This window comes from Antedon bifida, chromosome 2 (genome assembly GCF_963402885.1).
Source record: "Antedon bifida chromosome 2, ecAntBifi1.1, whole genome shotgun sequence".
NCBI lineage: Eukaryota > Metazoa > Echinodermata > Crinoidea > Comatulida > Antedonidae > Antedon > Antedon bifida.
Genome location: NC_136227.1, coordinates 30,636,174 through 30,655,038, shown reverse-complemented (window position 1 = coordinate 30,655,038; position 18,865 = coordinate 30,636,174). Strand labels below are relative to the sequence as shown.

General features: G+C 32.9%; 4 protein-coding genes across 6 annotated transcripts in view; 2 read left to right on the top strand and 2 right to left on the bottom strand.

Annotated features, from left to right (window-relative positions):
* Positions 1-378: 378 nt before the first annotated feature.
* LOC144836198 (putative ATP-dependent RNA helicase DDX52) lies at positions 379-6,358 on the top strand. The gene is made up of 14 exons (XM_078691438.1): positions 379-495; positions 1,178-1,352; positions 1,535-1,611; positions 1,715-1,900; positions 2,401-2,481; positions 2,797-2,959; positions 3,311-3,383; positions 3,763-3,966; positions 4,146-4,236; positions 4,399-4,521; positions 4,724-4,950; positions 5,074-5,145; positions 5,723-5,815; positions 5,999-6,358. The coding sequence occupies exons 1-14, from the start codon at positions 406-408 to the stop codon at positions 6,186-6,188; spliced, it is 1,845 nt and encodes a 614-aa protein (XP_078547564.1). The 5' UTR covers positions 379-405; the 3' UTR covers positions 6,189-6,358.
* A 201-nt stretch (positions 6,359-6,559) lies between these two features.
* On the bottom strand, positions 6,560-10,091 carry LOC144836197 (C-signal-like). Its single transcript, XM_078691437.1, has 4 exons — positions 9,775-10,091; positions 9,230-9,423; positions 7,898-8,056; positions 6,560-7,461 (listed from the first exon to the last, which is right to left on the bottom strand). Exons 1-4 carry the CDS (start codon positions 9,956-9,958, stop codon positions 7,237-7,239), a joined length of 762 nt encoding a protein of 253 aa, XP_078547563.1. The 5' UTR covers positions 9,959-10,091; the 3' UTR covers positions 6,560-7,236.
* Positions 10,092-10,441: 350 nt separating this feature from the next.
* LOC144834528 (solute carrier family 15 member 4-like) lies at positions 10,442-14,590 on the top strand. The gene is made up of 6 exons (XM_078689364.1): positions 10,442-11,402; positions 11,563-11,864; positions 12,076-12,238; positions 12,354-12,503; positions 12,791-13,127; positions 13,518-14,590. The coding sequence occupies exons 1-6, from the start codon at positions 10,833-10,835 to the stop codon at positions 13,838-13,840; spliced, it is 1,845 nt and encodes a 614-aa protein (XP_078545490.1). The 5' UTR covers positions 10,442-10,832; the 3' UTR covers positions 13,841-14,590.
* Positions 14,591-17,153: 2,563 nt separating this feature from the next.
* Positions 17,154-18,865, bottom strand: part of LOC144834537 (NADPH--cytochrome P450 reductase-like) — a 41,381-nt gene continuing 39,669 nt past the window's right edge. For all 3 annotated transcript variants that reach the window (XM_078689375.1, XM_078689376.1, XM_078689374.1), the window contains exons 14-15: positions 18,409-18,637; positions 17,154-17,686 (exon numbers count right to left, since the gene is read on the bottom strand). In XM_078689375.1, the coding sequence (XP_078545501.1) occupies positions 17,542-17,686; positions 18,409-18,637 (374 nt within the window). In that variant the 3' untranslated portion in view covers positions 17,154-17,541. The remainder of the gene's footprint in view (positions 17,687-18,408; positions 18,638-18,865) is intronic.

Below are 18,865 nucleotides of genomic sequence, written 5' to 3'. Positions count from 1 at the left end.
CTCGATTTAACTAAATAAAAATAGTGAGACACATACTGTTGTATATAAATTGTAAATGACGAGAGAGTTACCAAAATCATTTAGAGGGACAGAAAGTCCCCTAAGTTGATAAAATTAGTCTCGGAACCAGACGCAGTAAATTAGAAAATAACTGAAGTCCAATGCGGTGAACTAGACATGCCTCTAAAAAAAGATCGTGTGCTAAAATATTAACAAAATGTATTGCAAACAACAATACCCAAATAGATCATTATTATGTTTTTAAATTATTATATAATTTAAAAAAAATAATGCCTTGCTAATAGATTGTTTAAATTTAGATTATACAAAGTTAGAAATATAAATAAAATATACTTTTATAATTCAGGTTTAAAGAATAATATTTGAGCCTGTAAATAGACCAACATGGCGTCCTCCACTGACTTGTTTCGGAAACTTGGTGCTGGTGCTAAATTCGATTTAAAACGATTTGGACGTGATTCAGAAAAACTGAACGTGAGGCATTTTATAATAATCATGTAGTAGATTCAATAGAATTATATCATTACAAGTTTAGTTAACGTTTATAGCAGTTTTTATTTGCTAGCGATTAGCTTGTAATTTAAGAGAGATCAACACGCGGGGACAACGCGTTAAGCTCCGGTTGCTCGTTTTTGGCATAGGCCTAGGCTTAGTTAATCCTCCATAAACTTTAGGAAATTCAAAGCAATTCAGTTGTATCAGCTTTTGAATTATTATATGATACTTAGTCGTTCATATCTGTATAAAATATATTCATTCAATTTTAAGTCATATTTTATTATATTTTAATTTTTATATACTTATTAGCCTTTTTTTAAGCCTAGACGCCTAGGATAATATTTATTATTAGAATTATAATAAATGGTTTGTTGTATCAGTTAATTAATGTACAGTATGTTTACAAAAAAAAAACTTTAGGAAATTCAAAGCAATTCAGTTGTATCAGCTTTTGAATTATTATATGATACTTAGTCGTTCATATCTGTATAAAATATATTCATTCAATTTTAAGTCATATTTTATTATATTTTAATTTTTATATACTTATTAGCCTTTTTTTAAGCCTAGACGCCTAGGATAATATTTATTATTAGAATTATAATAAATGGTTTGTTGTATCAGTTAATTAATGTACAGTATGTTTACAATATTTTAGATTCAGCAAACATGCTTCTCTAAAAACAAACCAAAGGCATATGCATCCCTGGATTTCTTTGGAGCCCATACAAAAGGGAATAAAAACGAATCATCCGACATTAAGGAACAAACAGAGAAACAAAGCAGCAGCATTCCTAACAAAGTTAAGCGAAAAGCAGAACAGAACTTAGAAGGTATATTGAGTTGTATTTTAAGATTTAAAGACTTATTTAAACCATATCTGAAATTAGAATAGATAATATCCTATCCTACATTATATATGAGCTTCACACTCAAATATAAAAGAAGCCAAAACCATGGATATCAATGTTTTATTGAAGTAAGTTAGTTGTCAATAATTCCTTCTGTTTTTCAGAATGTCAAAGTCAGAATCCGGACTTTAAGAAGAGTAAACTACCGCCAGAAACAATTGAATTATTGAGACAAGAAGGGGTAAATATATTAAAGTACCGCCAAATTATAATAATATAAATAAATATAACAATAATACATTTTTTTTAATCTGATATTAAACAATATTTTTTTTTAATTAAAGATTAACTCAACACGGAAGAGGAATAAGATTCATTTTGAAGGAACCGATGTACCAGATCCATTCACCAATTTCCAACAGCTACAAGAAGAATACAAAGTACACAATGATATTCTAAGCAATATACACAAAGCAGGCTATGAGTCTCCCACGCCAATACAGATGCAGGCTATACCTCTTATGCTGCATGTAAGTTTACCAGCTGACTGTCACGCACACACCAAATTTGGTAGTCTACACATGGATGCAGCTTAAATAAAGAAACATTTTTGGCACACATTGGAATCACATATTTTCAGAAAAAAAAATCAAACTCCCTCTGTTGGCAAACAATAACTAGATACTTGTGGAAAGTTTAAATGACTTCTCACAAAAAAACTATACACTTTATCTCTCTGTATGTATTGCAAATACAGCCAAGCATGCTGGACAATCAACTTTAAACTAATCATACTCATAGCCACGATAAAGTGGTAAGGTGGTCGCAAGAAAAGGGAACAATCTGTGTGCTGGCCACAGAGTTGTCAAAGGCCTCTGTGAAAAAGTGGTTAGGTTGAAACCTTACCAACCGTATACTGGTGTCTATGGCCCTGAAAATCATCTGATTCAGTAGAGCAAGATAGGAGACATACATAGCATTGTGAAAAATAACTAAAACAATGTTTATATTCTGTTGTTTTTTTCTACAGAGACGAGAAGTGTTGGCTTGTGCTCCAACGGGGTCTGGCAAGACTGCAGCATTCATTATTCCAATTCTGGCACATTTAAAGGTACTGTACAGTTAAGCACTGTCTTGTTTGTAGGTGGAACTAAATAAATATATCGTGTAACCAACTGATATCCATCCATAGCTAAAGAATAAAAAGCCAGCTTGGCAGTGCCTTTTTAGATTAAAAAAAATTTCTTACGCATCCAACAGCGAGCACACACTCGATTACAGGATGGATATTTCATAATTTATCGTACTTATAAACTAAGTTTCATTTGAGGCTTAGGGAGTGGAGTCGTGAGTTACAACTCTCTATTATCCTCTTAATTATCGTCCTGTGTCCTGGTGAATCAATATTCTAATTTTGTTTTGATAGAAATCAAAAAGTACTGGAGTACGAGCCGTAGTAGTCTCACCAACAAGAGAGCTTGCCCAGCAAACCCATCGGGAATTTGAGCATCTAGCAGAAGGTCGAGGGTTAAAAATTCTTGTGCTGGATAAGATACAAATGGAAAAGACATCAGACAAACTTAAATATGGTACAATTCAAATTATTAAAAAGTGGGGTTAGAAATAAATGACATCACATTTTATGTTTTATACAGTAATGTATGTTTTGTAGATAGTTACCTTTTTGTAAATGTGTGTACTAATGCCAATTACTGTTTTAGTTGTCTTTGCATTATTATATTAGTTATGTTCTCTACTGAACAACTTTGGAAATCAATGCTTTAGCACTGAAAGTTTCATTTAGTTTAAAGACAGAATAAATAAATATACAGGGACACTAAATATAAAATGGAAGTAAATTATATTTTTTTCACAATACAGTACAATCTGATATGATGATCATTAAATAATTGTTATGTTATGTTTTATCTATGAAACAGATATACTTGTAAGTACACCAAATCGTTTAGTGTACATGCTCAACAAAGGACCAGAGTCTTTAAAACTTAAAAGGTAATTGTGTCATCAAATGCTCTATATTTAATTTATATTAATCTACACTATAATATATCACTAGCTTACATAGATCTTGGACTATCAGCATAAAAGTAATGCATAGCGCTCATCACACATAACTAAGCACGGCTTGAATAAGCAAAGATGTAACTACAGAAAGATGAGGATAGGTGCTAAAAAAGGTTGTAAAGAAGCTTGATTAATATTGTGTGGAAGGTCTTAAAATAAACTGTGGATTGGGTAAAGAATTTTAGATGGTTGCGTTCCACTACCAACACCCTTAACCACAGTTAAACACCACACTGAAACCGGCAAACTTTGTTAATGATTTTATGTAAGTCATAAATCAAAATTCTAATTTACAATTTTTTCCTAGTGTTGAATGGCTTATAGTCGATGAATCTGATAAACTATTCGAAGATGGTAAATCAGGATTCCGGGAGCAATTGGCGGTCATTTACAAAGCATGCGAGTCTACTCATGTTCGACGTGCTCTCTTCAGCGCTACATTTGCTTACGAGGTTGAACAATGGTGTAAACTAAACCTTGATAATGTTGTTGCTGTTACAGTTGGTCAAAAGTAAGCTTAATTGATTAAAATGATACTTTTTACTCATATACTGAGATCCTGTCAGCCATTTTGTGTTTAGGTTCTAGCTGAAAACTTTGTATGGGTTAATTTTATTTTAACAGATAAAATTATATATAAATATAAATTCCTCCATTATAAAATATGGAATCTCTTTCTTAATTTTAAAGGAACACAGCAACGGATACAATCAAACAAGAGTTGACATTTGTCGGTAGTGAGTATGGCAAGCTAGTGGCCGTTAGAGAAATCTTCAGGAAAGTAAGTACATTTTTTGTACACATTGTACCTTAATAAATGGGGTACAAGATAACAAAATAGACGAAAAGAGTTGAAAGGCTTTTTTTCTTAAGGAGGTCCTAGTGGAAGTCCTTTAGCCAGTTGCGTTAACTTGTGGATTCAATTATCATTTTTCTTTCAAAGGGTTTTAATCCACCAGTGTTGATGTTTGTGCAGTCTAAAGATAGAGCTAAGGAATTATTCAATGAACTTGTATATGATGGGTTAAATGTAGATGTTATACATGCTGACAGGCCACAGATACAGGTAATTATAAACATGGCGGAAATTAAGTCATGTAGGTGGCAGTTAAACAACAGTATTAAAACTGAAGTATGGAGAAGTTCAAAATGATTTTTATTATTATTATTATTTTTTACAACCATTTAACACCATTCATTAAACATTGGTCCAAATTTAATGTATTAATACTGGCCAGTCCTTATCATTGATACTATTTTTCTTCCAGAGAGATGAAGTCGTCAAGAATTTCAGGTGTGGTAAGATATGGGTACTGATTGCCACCGAGCTGATGGGTCGTGGGATAGATTTTAAAGGGGTCAATATGGTAATCAACTACGACTTCCCGACCTCTGCCATCAGCTATATCCATCGTATTGGTAGAACGGGACGGGCAGGCAGACAAGGAACTGCAATCACGTTTTTTACAGAAAATGACTTGGCACATTTGAGGAGGTTTGTATCAGTGTGTAAATCGGCAAAAAAACCAAAACTGAAAATAAAGACTAGTATCATATTAGGCATGAATTCTTACATGACACGAATATTGAATTTATTTACTATTTGTAATTTCTTTAGTATTGCCAATGTTATGAGAAATGCAGGTTGTGAAGTACCAGAATACATGTTGCAGATTAAAAAAACATCAAAGTAAGTTCTATGAATATGCTAATTCAGTATGCTAATTCTGTATGCAAATTCAATATATACAAATTCAGGATGCACACAATGAATGGAAATGGTGTCAACACTTTATAGATGTACGAGTTAAATTTCCATAAACCCCAGTTAAATGTTTACTATACAAGTCGATAGCCAGTATTAAAGGGGTAAATGGGAGAGTGTTAGAAGCTAGGCGTATTTACAATCATTCTTAAAAGTGCACTTCAGCAAAATCTTCCCTGGCTATGAGCTTGCTATAGTGAGGCATAATAAACGGATATAAATAAAATAAAATTGTATGACTAACTCACCTACAGTAAATCTACACAGAAAGTGATTCAAAGTGAAGAGCATCTTTGTCCCAAAAGTGGTCTTCTATTAGGATGAGATTTATATCATTAAACTACAAAATATAACCATCAAGTATCAGTTGTTGTAGAGTACAGTAGTTCACAAAATAAAATCTAGGTGTAAATGTTTAACTCCCATTTTTGCATTCTCTCTTCAAATATTTAAAGTAAATTCTATGGATATATAATTACAAAAAAAACCTTTTTTATTATAGGCGAGAAAAGAAGCGTCTAGAAAGAAATCCAGTGGAGAGGAATACAATCAGAACATTACCAAAGAAAGATCTGAAAAAGGCCAACAGAAAAAGGTTTGTTCATTTCATTTGTTTTCTCAAATCCCTTAAAATTTGCATAAAGCATCAACTTCCTATACCTTGCACCAATCCCGTTACAAATCTGATCACCATTCTAAAAAAATATAGAATATATGCATGAATACAATAATATAGTATAATAATACAGTATAATACTAATGTTTCCTTCTTTTTCAGAGAAATGATAAAACAAAAACTAGAGAAAATGCAGATGAAAAATAAAGAGAAGGAAGGTCATAGTAATAAATTAAAAACAAATAAACCAGTTATCAGTCAAAATAAAAAACTGTTGAAGAGCAAGCTACAACGTACAATTAAAAAGTCAAAACCAGGTGAAAAGAAGAGTAAAATTCATAAAAAGAAATGAAAAAGAACACTAACCTTCATCAAGTGTTTTTAGTTCACAAGTTTTCAAGAATGCAAATAAAACAAGAAGCTAAAGGAAAACCAATCCACAAAAAGAACTTTGTAAACAATTATTGATTCTATGTACATACACAAGTCTGATCACAAATAAATGCATCCATATTTGCAAGACACCTCACATTGTTTTGTTTTACCCAAGTAAATGCATTTAAAGTATACATAGTCTTTTTGCACTACAAAGCTGTTTTATAGAAAAAAAAACAACTGCTCCGGTCGCATCAGATTGCATGTTTAACTTTTCGCTTTTGTGATGCACCAACAAGCATATCGGCTATAAAGTTGCTGCAAACTGCGGATCGCATCATTTATTTTCCACGCTGGCACCGAAACAGGTGTGAAAGGTCCTTAAAAGTGTATGATGGCTCTATCTGTCAAATGTACATGCTTTCTTGTAAAGAAAATATACACACTTTAATTTTCTCCAGATCGATATTTAATTAAATTCTTTCTAATTCTTTTGACAAAATACAGTCAACTTTCTCCAAACTAGAAAGGATAGAAAAGACCTATGAGATCTTAAAACGGTTGCAGGGCTTCATGAGTCTAATTTTAGATGGGTTGAATTCAATTATTTAGTTACCAAAAATAATGCCCTATTTTATAATAAAATAAACATTTCTAATACAGTTATTTAATATATTTAATACAATTTGGTTATGAAACATGGTATAAATTATATTAATTTAAATTTTGTCTGATGCAAAAATACCGGTCTTAGATATACTAATCAATTAATCCTACAGTACACTTTACCAAAATGTTTTAATACAATTTTTATATTAATTAAATAAACATAATACTGATATATTTTTTAGGTTTTATTTTAGTTAAATATACTGATACTGTATATTAATTTAATTAGAAACAAACGGTTATATAATTTTAGTTACTCTGTAAAAAAGTACATTTCAAACATGTTGTTTTGTGCTATAGCCCTAAAACAGCTCAATTAATCATTTAAAAAACAGGTTAATTTTGTGTCGTCAGCTTTACCAAGGTAATATTTCGCCGTTATAACTAAACAGTTTACCGGCAGATGATTTGTTGAAGGAGCTAAACAACTCAAACAGACTTTTAACACTTTGGTCAGTGGTCAGTTGGCCGTTTGGTCCGCCCATGTCGGTTTTCACCCAGCCTGGATGAATACATGTGACAAGGATTCCGGACGACTCAAGGTCAACGCTCATCAGCTTGGTCAGCATGTTAACAGCAGACTGTGTTTTAGAAAGGAAAATGTTTAGTTGGACATAAACTTCTAAAAGATGTGAATAACATTATTAAAACTAAAATGTTTTTATTTTATAAATCTTTATTTTTTCACGTTTTGGGGTTCATAAATCTTGATTGGTTATTAACTGCCAGTAGTAGACTAGTTCGAAATAACCTGTTAAAAATAATCAATTAAAAACACTCAATGAATTGTGTGTTTGACCAAACTAAAGTTATATTAGGGTGTCTAGAAAACTAAGTTCTAGAAAACTAAGATCATGTGGCCGCATTCACCATTCGCACTTAGGCTTAGGGAAACACCCTTAAAATTTAAAAAAATCTATCTAAGTGAATACAATTTAGTGTGATTGGTGAATACAGCCACATGATCTTAGTTTTTTAGATCTAGAAAACTAAGTTATCTGAAGTCTTTAGTAATACCTTTGTTACTTGGTATGAATATGAAGAAGGAGGGCCACCAGGTCCAACTGATGCAATGGATGCCATGATGGAAGAGAAGTGGATAATGGCTGCTTTTGATACACTCATGCCAGGCTCAGGAGAAGCTGCGGCAGCTGCTTTCAGTGATGGAAGCAAATCCTACAATATATAGTCCAGAATTTATCAAAAATAATCAATTGATTTTAATATTTACCTGTTTAATCAATCAATCCATCAAATCAACTTTATTTCTTCTATAAAACATATGAACAACATTGGCAAAAAATATCTCAATATAGAAAAAAGTAATTAAAAAAGCCATAGAGATATTATAGTGAACTGGAGAAACAACACTACATTTTCCCCTATTGCTTTAGAACAAAGAACAGAATAGTTAATACCTTTTTGTTTATGTAATGTATTATAAAAGATTGAAAGTTATAAATAAAAAAAGAACAGAATAATACTGTTGTTTCTCCAGTTCACTATAATATCTCTATAATAATAATTAAAACATAGATACTCTGCTTAAATATAAAAGATGGAAGAGGGATCAACTCTAGAATAACTGTGAATGAATTAGGAATATTCAAGAGGCACTTGTAGCATGGAGGAAATATACATATTTCCTCCATGCTTGTAGTGAGCAAGCCCTCACAAATTTAACAAATTATAATTACAAATTTGAGAGAGAAAAAAAATCATTTTTAAAAGGTTTTTACAAAATGAGAAGATGAACAGAACAAGACAATATAATAAGCACACCAGGGATTATCAACAATGAATCAGACGAATAGGGATTAACAAAAAGATGATCAAGATAAAAATAAATACAGGGTATTAAGTAAACAATAAATTAGTTAATCCTTGTGCCAGATTCCCTATTGTTACATTCTATTCTCAATGTTTCCTGGATTGGTTATTTCATAGAATCCTAACTTCATTTTCCATGGTTATTTGTAATTCGGTTAATTTGATTGGATGAAGGTCAGAGGTCATACACTAATCATGTACCTTGAGTTTTTGTACCAAATGAATTGAAAGGTCAGTTTTGGAAGAGGCGTTTTCCCTGGTTCAGACCTACAGTGGTAAACTATATGAAAGCATAACTTTGTAGGTATGGACAGGCCCCAAGTCTATTGCAAAGGTATTCATTCATTTCCTTTATTTCAGGTTGAGTACATACAAAAAAAAAAAAATTCACCATGAAATTAACAATACAACTTCCACAAAAACAACCTACAATATCATAAAATTTCAATTTGCACCAACGCTGATGTAGGTTGGATTGTGGAAGTACGGTCATCGCAAAAATGAATGAGTTCCATTTACCTGACAAATTTTAACTGGACCAGTAATATGTGCACTAAAACTCTGCTCCAATCCATTTCGTGAGACTTTATCAAAGTCGCAAAAACTCTCCAGATGTACCCCGGCATTGTTTAGTAGTAAATTCAAGCCTTGTCCCTCTAAAATGTTCTTGACTTTGTCGGTAAATGCATTTAGAGAGTCATCACTGAGAACGTCTATAATTGAGAACAAATGATATTATGTCATGATTATCATATTAACGCCACAGAGGTTGTAAATAGGTATATAGAGGGTATCTCGGCCGGAGTGCAAAGAAATACAGGAATTTCCCGTATTTATATATTCCTTGTTATTTTGTATCGAATTCCGCATTTTTAAATTGTTCAAGACTTGCGAACAATATAAAATTAAAATTGTGAAAGAAAAGTTCAATTTTGTGCTACAGACAGTATTTACAAATTGTGCAAAGGTTTCAATACTAGTAGCGCATAACAAATAAAGTCAATAAAAATCAAAATAAAACATAACATTTGAGGGAAAATAAGAGAATAAGAAAGTATACCTACCCAACTGCAAAACATGAACGTTTGAGTTGGCTTTTGCAATGGCCTGCAACTCAGTTGCCTGCTCCGGCGATCTGCATGTTGAAATCAGATGAGAGGGAGGCTTAGGAAGAGCCACGAATTGTTTGACAAATTCAAGCCCTATTCCTCTATTTGCACCGGTGATTATTACAGATCGGACGTTCATGTTACAGCTTATATTTTTTAAATACCCGGTTACTTAAAAAAACTAAAGATTTTATACAAAAGTATTAGTTCTCTTCTCGAACTTCCCTCTTCTTACTTTTAGGCAGTCAGCAGCTGAGTGTGATCAGAGCATGGTCAGAGACAGAAAGAGTTTGATTGGTGGGGCGACGTACCTGGATGGTTGACACGTGCAGTGCTCATTGGAGCGTTTAACCATGATGCAGCAAAAATGATTAGCGGTGGTAGGAACAAAGCAGTAATTTGTACACTTTCAGTAAAAATAACCATTAATTATCTATCATATCAGGGAGGTATTTGCATATAAAAGAGAACAAAATAATTATGTTAATAACAATAATCATATTTGGGAAATTTAAAAATCAAGATCAATAGCGCCCTCATAATGATGGTTTGTCACGTACGTCACATGACCGTTCATTGGTCTTATCACATGACATAACAAGCATAGGAAAACACCAAATAAAACACACTCCTGCTACTAAAATATCGACTCGATATCGGATAGGATATCGAGCTGGTTATTATAATTATTGAATCTGTTTTTATCGTTAGAATAATGTAACACTGACTGGTGTAACCAGAACCTCTGATGTCTACGAGCAGCTTAAGCATATAATTAATAAGGAAGTTCACTTTAGGCCTACTTTATTTTGTATGGGAAAGTCCCACAAGTCAGTCAAGGCAAGCAAGGATAGGCTCCACTAGAGAGAGTGAAATCGTCACGAACTAAGTACTAGAGTTCACAAAGCAGGAAACAAAACAGTAAATGCCGACAGAGAAAAAAGACAAAGAAGATTGATTGTTTTGTAAATAGCAATTTACTCTTGTAAAGTTTGAACAAGATATTGATAAAAATGATGAGACAACCGGGAGGAGACAATGAAACGTCACCATTGTTAAAGAGGCAAAACTCCGATTCACAAAATTATAAAAATTATAGAAGAAAAGTTGCTTGTTCTACAATATCATTGACCCAAATGTTTGAGCGAATTGCATTCTATGGTGTGTCCGCAAACATGGTGTTGTTCCTAAATCAAGAACCCCTTCATTGGGCTGCAGATGATGCCGTACAGGTTACCTTTATATTCACTGGACTTGCGTACATGTTTTCTCTTATTGGTGGCATACTAGCGGATTCGTTCTTTGGTAGATTTGTCACAATTGTTGTCAGTTTTGTGATATACATTGTGGGTTTGGTGCTTCTAACGCTTCTAGGACATGCAGTGCACTATTCTAAATTTGAGATTTTGTGCGGCAATACAATTGAATGGGTTAAAATTGTAGTGTCGAACAATCCAACGCCGTCAACCGATAACCAACCTATGCATGGCAATTGTAGAACGCCGGTGTACATCTCGCTGATATTAATAGCTATTGGAACTGGTATGATTAGAGCCAACATATCACCATTTGGAGGGGATCAGGTATCGCCACATTTTTTTAAAAATCCATTTTGTTTTATTCGATTCCGAGAAAATCTAGTCTAAAATGTGTTGTTTTTTTATAACAAATAATGAAAAAAAAATGTCAATTGTCCCAATGCATTTTTTAGGTATTTAATATTACATTTGTTTTATATTACAGGTTAAAAATGAAAGTTCCAATGTGATGCGAGCATTTTTTAATTGGTTTTACTGGGCGATAAATATCGGTGCATTCATCGGAATAGGCGGGGTTTCATTCCTACAGCAATATCTTAACTTCTTCTGGGGATTTCTGGCACCAACAGTTGCTATTGGCATCTCAATGATTGTATTTATTCTTGGACGTCCGTTCTATGCTTTGAAAAAGCCGACAGGAAGTGTTATAACTAATATTTTCAGAATAGTGGTCGAGGCTTTTAGGGGAAGATCGAGACGCCGTCGACATTTCAGCAACCAAAATAGGTTTGTTTCACAAAAGTAATTGCTTGGTCTATACAGTACATATACACCTACAAATACATTTCATCATTCGCCCCAACAAAACAGATCAAACCCATGCCCTTGAAAATTCCACTCGAAATTATTACTATTAAATTGTATACAAAATAAGCCTATACTATTAAAACTATCACAGTATAGTTTATGTATTACTTGCACAAATTTTATTTTTCAGCAATCAAATATTGAGTCCATTAGCAAAGCCATCGTTCTTAGATATGGCAAAAGTCCGCTATGGCGGAAGTTGGCACGATTCAATGGTGGATGATGTGAAGAGTTTGGGTACGATCATTTTAGTGTTTGTCGCCCTCATCCCATACTGGATTGTGTACTTTCAGGTACTGTAAGATTTAACTTTATCGAACCGGTAAAGAACAAAATGCAAATAATTATAAAAAGTTTCAACAAATTCATCATGCAAGCTATTGGTATTTCTGTGGTTTTTTTTTACAGATGCAGACAACATTCCTTTTGCAAGGTCTTCACATGAGAGCAACATTTAAACCAAATTGTGCAAACATTGCCAATGCTACAACCAATACAAGTTTAATGGTCACAGAAACTTCTGACAGTATTGTGCCCACTGACTGTAAAGTAGAGCCAGTAAGGGTTGCTCTCTCTAGGCTCCTTATATTTTAATCTACCTATTTTTTAAAAAACAATGTGCTATTGAGTGCTACCTTACATTGGCTTGTCAAAATTCATGATTTAAAACCAGGTTTTGGAAAATTAAAGAATTGCAATCTCCCAATACATTGTGATGCAACCAAGATGTGGGCTTTGAGAAGACCAGAGAAGTTTTTTTAAATATCAATCCAAAATGTGTAAAAACATAATAATGTACAATCCACAAAAGAGAACTAAAGAAAATAATATATTTTTATTTTCAGTTTTCGTTTCCTGCAGCATGGTTGACCATTTTCAACGTTATCACCGTTCTTCTTCTCATCCCGTTAATGGAACGCGTCGTCTACCCATTCCTGGATAAACGCAACATTCACATCTCACTTCTGAAGCGCATCATCATCGGAATGATCTTTATTATGTTAGCGGTTATCTGCGCCGGAGTCTTGGAGATTTACCGACTCAGAAACGTGCACGATCCTAAGAATGTCTGGGTACAAACCATAGGTACGACGCAATACTATGCCGCGCATTTGTGGATCTTTTGGCAGATACTTCAGTACGCGTTGATAGGAATCAGTGAAGTCTTCGCAAGCATTGCAGGTAAAGCATACTGCCCTGACACATTTTTCCACTATAATTTAACATATACAGTACTGTACACCCAAGAGTTTTTCTGTTCTTAAAAAAAAATATGACTAAGTCTAAATTAAAATATTAAGCAATATTAAAACAAAATGTTTTTATTTTATTATAATTTTGGCATTTTCAACAAGAGGTCACTGTAAATTTTTAGATGACCAAGAAGCAAAAAAAGAAACAATTTTCTCCTCAAAGACTCAGTGGTTACACTACGCACCCTATTTGACGTCTCCTTAAAACAATGCAAGGTCCCAAAAGACTAGCTCTATCCATCACATGATCTAGTCTCCAAACCAGTACTGTACGTAGTATACATTGCAACATGTTTACACCATTTTATTTATTTCAAAGGTCTCGAATTCGCATATTCACAAGCGCCAAAGTCAATGCACAGCCTGATAATGGGCCTTTTCTACTTATCTGGAGGATTGGGTAATGTTTTTGGAGTGCTTCTCTATGACTTCACTACTAACGTTGTAGGATGGAAATCGAATAAGGATACAGGCAACATAAATTATATGAAATTGTGGAAATACTTCTTCTTACTTGCTGTGATCCAGTTCGTAACCATTATCATTTTTAGTTTTGTCTCGCAGTCTTACGAAGCGAAGGAAAAAAAAGCAAGACAGAAGAATAACATTCAAAGAACGTCCCTAATACCGCCATTAGATTAAACATAGATCTGGGTTGATATGAAAAAGGGTAGTAGGGAAAAGAAGGTGCTAAGGAAAGATACAGGTTTCAGGTTTATTCAAATAAACAATAACTGTATAAAAGCATACATGTTTCACTTTCCACTTGTTAAACATCAGAAAAATGTCTACATACTGAAATTGCACTATTTAATATACTCTATTTAATTGTTTATATATAGCCAGCCTCTCACAGAACCTGTAGGCCAATTTACACAGGTGAGCAGTAACGGTGGAGAAACGCGTAGCTTATTATCTGTATCTATCCTGAGCGGAAATCACCTGTTCGCTCTGCGTTTTGTGTAAATGGTCATAAGCAATAACACAGATTCTATATTTTAATAACTGCTACCACTCCGTCGTCTGTGTAAATTGGCCTTAATGGTAAAACCTTACTGTAGTTATAGTACTGTAAAACTAATAGTAAACAAATTTTTTAAAATATGAAATAAGGATCATATAATATTTTTTGGCTTTAAGATATTGTCATGTACAGAATTCAATCTGAACAATTTTTTTTGGGTGGGGGAGGGGGACGGGGGAGAGTATTGATTCAAAATATTTTCATCCACAAGGTGTAATTTTCATTAACAGCCATTTTTTATTAGAGAAAGCTTCAAAATTATATCAATCCAAAGATTTTTATATATATTCTTGAACGGTCACAACAAAATGCAGTTGATTCAGAGTTAAATTTGATATGTAAAAAGAGTAAAATTTTGAAAATATAATTATTGCTTTTTAAAATCGTCTTGTCTATTTTTCTTTTTGTCTAGTAATATAACAACACTGTAGTAAATAATTAGTAATATTAAAAGAAAGTAATGATGAATACTGTAGTAAATAATAAGTAATAAATAAAGTAATGATGAAATCAATTCTTAATTATATGGAAAGCCATCCCCATTGGGCAAAGAATGTTGCTACATAATTTAAAGCGATGTTTTAGTGTAAACATGAACGACATGACATGACATTTTTGGGCCGAATGTAAACTGAAGATTTAAACATTTATTTCAAGACATGTACTGGAAAAACCATCTTTTTAGTCGCGTGCAACGCGACTCTACAGCTCACTATATTGGTTGGTCGGTCGGTAAACACTAACTTGAGGGCGTGTGGCACAGTGTGTTGGACGTTCGACTACTGATCGTGAGATCAAGGTTCGAATCCAACCCTCGCCGCATTGCTTGTATCCTTAGGCAAGACACTTTACTCACGTTTGTCTCTCTCCACCCAGGTGTATAAATGGGTACCCAGTTAGATCAAGACACAACTTTGCGCTGATTACTAGCTGCATTATTATGGGAGTATGTTTCCATACGCGTTTGATCCAAAAAATGACTGGGGTAATAATGTTCAGCGCATTGAGAGCTTGCTTATATGCGCTATATAAGAATGAACTATTATTATTATTGAGCACGCGACTGCAGCCATGTATTTGGCCTTGTTTTTTATGAATCATATTCCCACTAATCCAGGAATTTGAATGGGAAGCTACACTCCTTGATGTAACAAAACAAGTACATATAAGATTACATAAACAAATATGTTGAATATATGGTTATTTTATTATTTTCAATCAAAAATCATTAACATTCATTTTCAGTCTTAAATGTTATATTTAGTAATCAACATATAATAGAATACTTGCTTTTATCTACATTTTTGTTACAAAATAGTGCTTATTAGTACATATTGAGAAATGCCATCACCAAGAACCTACAGAATCAAGTAAACGGTTGGTATCGGGGTAGCAACCAGAGGGGAAGAAAAGCCCATCATAGAGGGTAAAAAGAGTATAATCTTCATCCCATCATAGAGGTGTAGGAAAAGGTAGATATATTTGTTACAGACTTACATTTTTACAAATGTACTCCTCAGCGGAAAAAAGTTATACATAAAGCTCTGCCTTCACTATCAAACTTTATGTGACAAAAAAAGCGTAATGTGCTCATAATGATGATGTCATATCACTACCATATTTGGGCACATCAAACTAGTTTTATAGTGTAGACAGAGCTTAACATGAGTAACAAAGTAGAAAGATGTCATTTTCTGTAGTTTGATTGAACGCAGATATTTGTAATTAATGGCAGTATGAAATTGGCTTCAGATTAAACTCCGATAACAGACTCTGATAATAGATATTTCAGGGCCACAAAATAATAGAAACTTGTAGATTGTGTTGAAATACTAGAGTATAACAATAATCAAGATATTCAGGCGGCATAAGTACTGTATGTTCAATCCAATGATATTCATAGAAAAATGTTTCAGCACTTTTACTTTCGCTCAATAAAGTTGAATATAATCGAGACAAACATTGAACCGATTTTTATCATATTATTGTCTCACTTTTTCCATATAAGTACGCAAAACATAATGGTAGTAGGAACCAGCGTTTAACTGTAATTTTTCGTTCTCCTTTAATTTTTTCCACGTATCATTTTTTAAAATAAAATTATGCTGCACATGCGTTATCTGAAGCGATATCCAGGAATATTGCGTCTGAGGGTGAATAAAAATAAAGGTGTTTTACAGGACAGAGACAGGAATCTTTACATTACAGTAATACAAAAGCATACGTTACGTCACTTAAGTGCAGATATTTCAAACATTATAATTAACGAATTAAAAGATCGACGTTTCGGTACCATCATAGAACCATTTTCAAGATCAAGTGAATACAAAACAATAATAATTATGTGCACTAAGCACCAAAGTTGGTGACAGGAAATGCTAATTGAGGGCTAATTAAGTAATTAGCTCCTCCTACTGAGTTAGATAAACAATTTAGCTTTGATGGAATCAGATTGTTTATTGAGTGTAGGTTTTATCTCTTTGATCCACAACATCTCCTTAATTAGGCAATCAAACTTATACACTCAATAAACAATCGGATTCCATCAAAGCTGAATTGTTTATCTAACTCAGTAGGAGGAGCTAATTACTTAATTAGCCCTCAATTAGCATTTCCTGTCACCAACCATGGAGGAAAAAATTTTTTCCTCCATGCACCAACTTTGGTGCTTAGTGCACATAATTATTATTGTTTTGTATTCACTTGATCTTGAAAATGGTTCTATGATGGTACCGAAACGTCGATCTCTCTTTTTGTCATTAAAATTTTATATTGAAATTATAAGTAACATTAGCACTTACCATGGAGTCTAACTTATTTCTCCATGGCACTTACCATACTCGGGTATAAACCAGGGTATACCTACATAAGTATGGCTTTATTTTTTACAAATTATTATTTGATAAATAAATTAGAATACTATATTTCATATAACTTTCAATGATCTATCAATGAATACTTCAATAACAAACATTCAAATATCTTCTAATTTCCCAAATTGATCACAAAATTCAAACACAAAACAGAAGATGAAAAAAAAACACAAAACCCAACCAACCCCTGAATCGTGAAAATAAAATATATCCTAAAATACACAGATTTCAAAGATTGATTTTTTAGAAAGAAAACACAATTATTCGTCATGAATACATTTTTATTATTATTATTCAATAAATGTAAAAATACAATTTTTGTCATTTTTTTCTACACATTTGCATTTGAAAGCGCCAAATCTACCACAAACAATTTTATTATGTAGACGATTGCAAATAAAAAAATAATCTCATTTCAGTCACATGATCTTTCCTCAACTTTGTCACTAACTCCACACATCACACGAGTAACGTCCCTTTGATTGCATTTTCTTCAAGTAGTCTTCGGCAGCTGATGATGTCAGTTCTCCTTTCTCAGTGATGATGCCACGTATAGTCTTCAGGACATCTGGCGCCATGTTACGTGCATCACTAAAAATTAAAAAATAAGGGAAAAAAAATAGGAATTGTTTTGTTTATCACGATTGAAATAAAACTTGTAATTTTTTAAGGTCGATGACATTAAGCCATTGGACCGACATACAACATTGTTTATGTATCTGTTAAATGTATGGAACACTAAATCTATCCCGTCGTAATTGCTAAAATTTATTGCGTTAGGCTTATGTACGTTGTCCAGTGGTCATAACTAGGACAAAGCAGACTATTAACACCTTTGGCATGGACACCCTCATTATCCGAAACAAAAAGCCATACTAACTATACTACTGTACTACTAATACTAATACTACTGTTACTACTACTACTGCTACTAATAAGATATTAGTTGCAAGCACCTCCTCATGTATTGAGGTATCACAGTTATACAATAAAAAATTAAACATATTAGGTAGCCTACAAATTATTAGGTTCAAAATAGATCATGGAAACTTTAAGTATTATTGGTTGTTTCTGATGACGGCTACAAAATATTACTTTACGCAGACATTTTTATTCATGCGGAAAATTCTGTTCGTGTTCTCTATTAATTTAAAATCGAATCGGAATTCTTGAAAACGGATTAATTCAGCAGCAATCGCATCCAATATCCGATAAAAGTATAGCAGCCATGAACAAATAAATATTATTTTCACTTCCCGGAGAAAGCGCATACGCAATTTCATTTTAATTAGCATTCGAATAAGACTACTTACCCACAAACGTATATATGTGCTCCCTTTTCTATCAATTTCCAAACCGTATCAGCTTCTTCCTTCAGTAAATCTTGTACATAACGCTTTTTCTCTTGATCACGTGAAAACGCCACAAACATATCCGTCAAGGTACCATTGTTAACATACTCTTTCAATTCATCTTGGTAGATGAAATCCTCTGATGCTTTTCGGCAACCAAAAAATAAAACTGTCTCTCCGACATCCTTCCCTATAGACCACAATAAATTTAATACATCAACAATCAATAATAATAATAAATAATAATTCAACATTTATTAGTTTCTGTCAATGGTAAAACAATACAATAAAAAAGAATGATAATTTATAATGAGAAAAAAAAAACCATTAATAGAGGATCTTGCAAGAAGAGACTATTTGTCACGCAAGACCAATAAACAAATGAAAAAAATACATTTGTATATAATTATTAAATAAA

Excerpts from the sequence above, each read along its gene's own strand:
- LOC144836197 (XM_078691437.1), bottom strand. The coding sequence starts at position 9,958 with ATGAACGTCCGATCTGTAATAATCACCGGTGCAAATAGAGGAATAGGG. Across the intron at positions 9,424-9,774 it reads CGTTCATGTTTTGCAGTTGG|ACGTTCTCAGTGATGACTCT; the intron begins GTAGGTATACTT and ends TCTCAATTATAG. Across the intron at positions 7,462-7,897 it reads ATTCATACCAAGTAACAAAG|TCTGCTGTTAACATGCTGAC; the intron begins GTATTACTAAAG and ends TCTAAAACACAG.
- LOC144834528 (XM_078689364.1), top strand. The coding sequence starts at position 10,833 with ATGATGAGACAACCGGGAGGAGACAATGAAACGTCACCATTGTTAAAG. Across the intron at positions 11,865-12,075 it reads CATTTCAGCAACCAAAATAG|CAATCAAATATTGAGTCCAT; the intron begins GTTTGTTTCACA and ends TTTATTTTTCAG. Across the intron at positions 12,239-12,353 it reads ACTGGATTGTGTACTTTCAG|ATGCAGACAACATTCCTTTT; the intron begins GTACTGTAAGAT and ends TTTTTTTTACAG.
- LOC144836198 (XM_078691438.1), top strand. The coding sequence starts at position 406 with ATGGCGTCCTCCACTGACTTGTTTCGGAAACTTGGTGCTGGTGCTAAA. Across the intron at positions 2,482-2,796 it reads CAATTCTGGCACATTTAAAG|AAATCAAAAAGTACTGGAGT; the intron begins GTACTGTACAGT and ends TTGTTTTGATAG. Across the intron at positions 4,522-4,723 it reads CTGACAGGCCACAGATACAG|AGAGATGAAGTCGTCAAGAA; the intron begins GTAATTATAAAC and ends TTTTTCTTCCAG.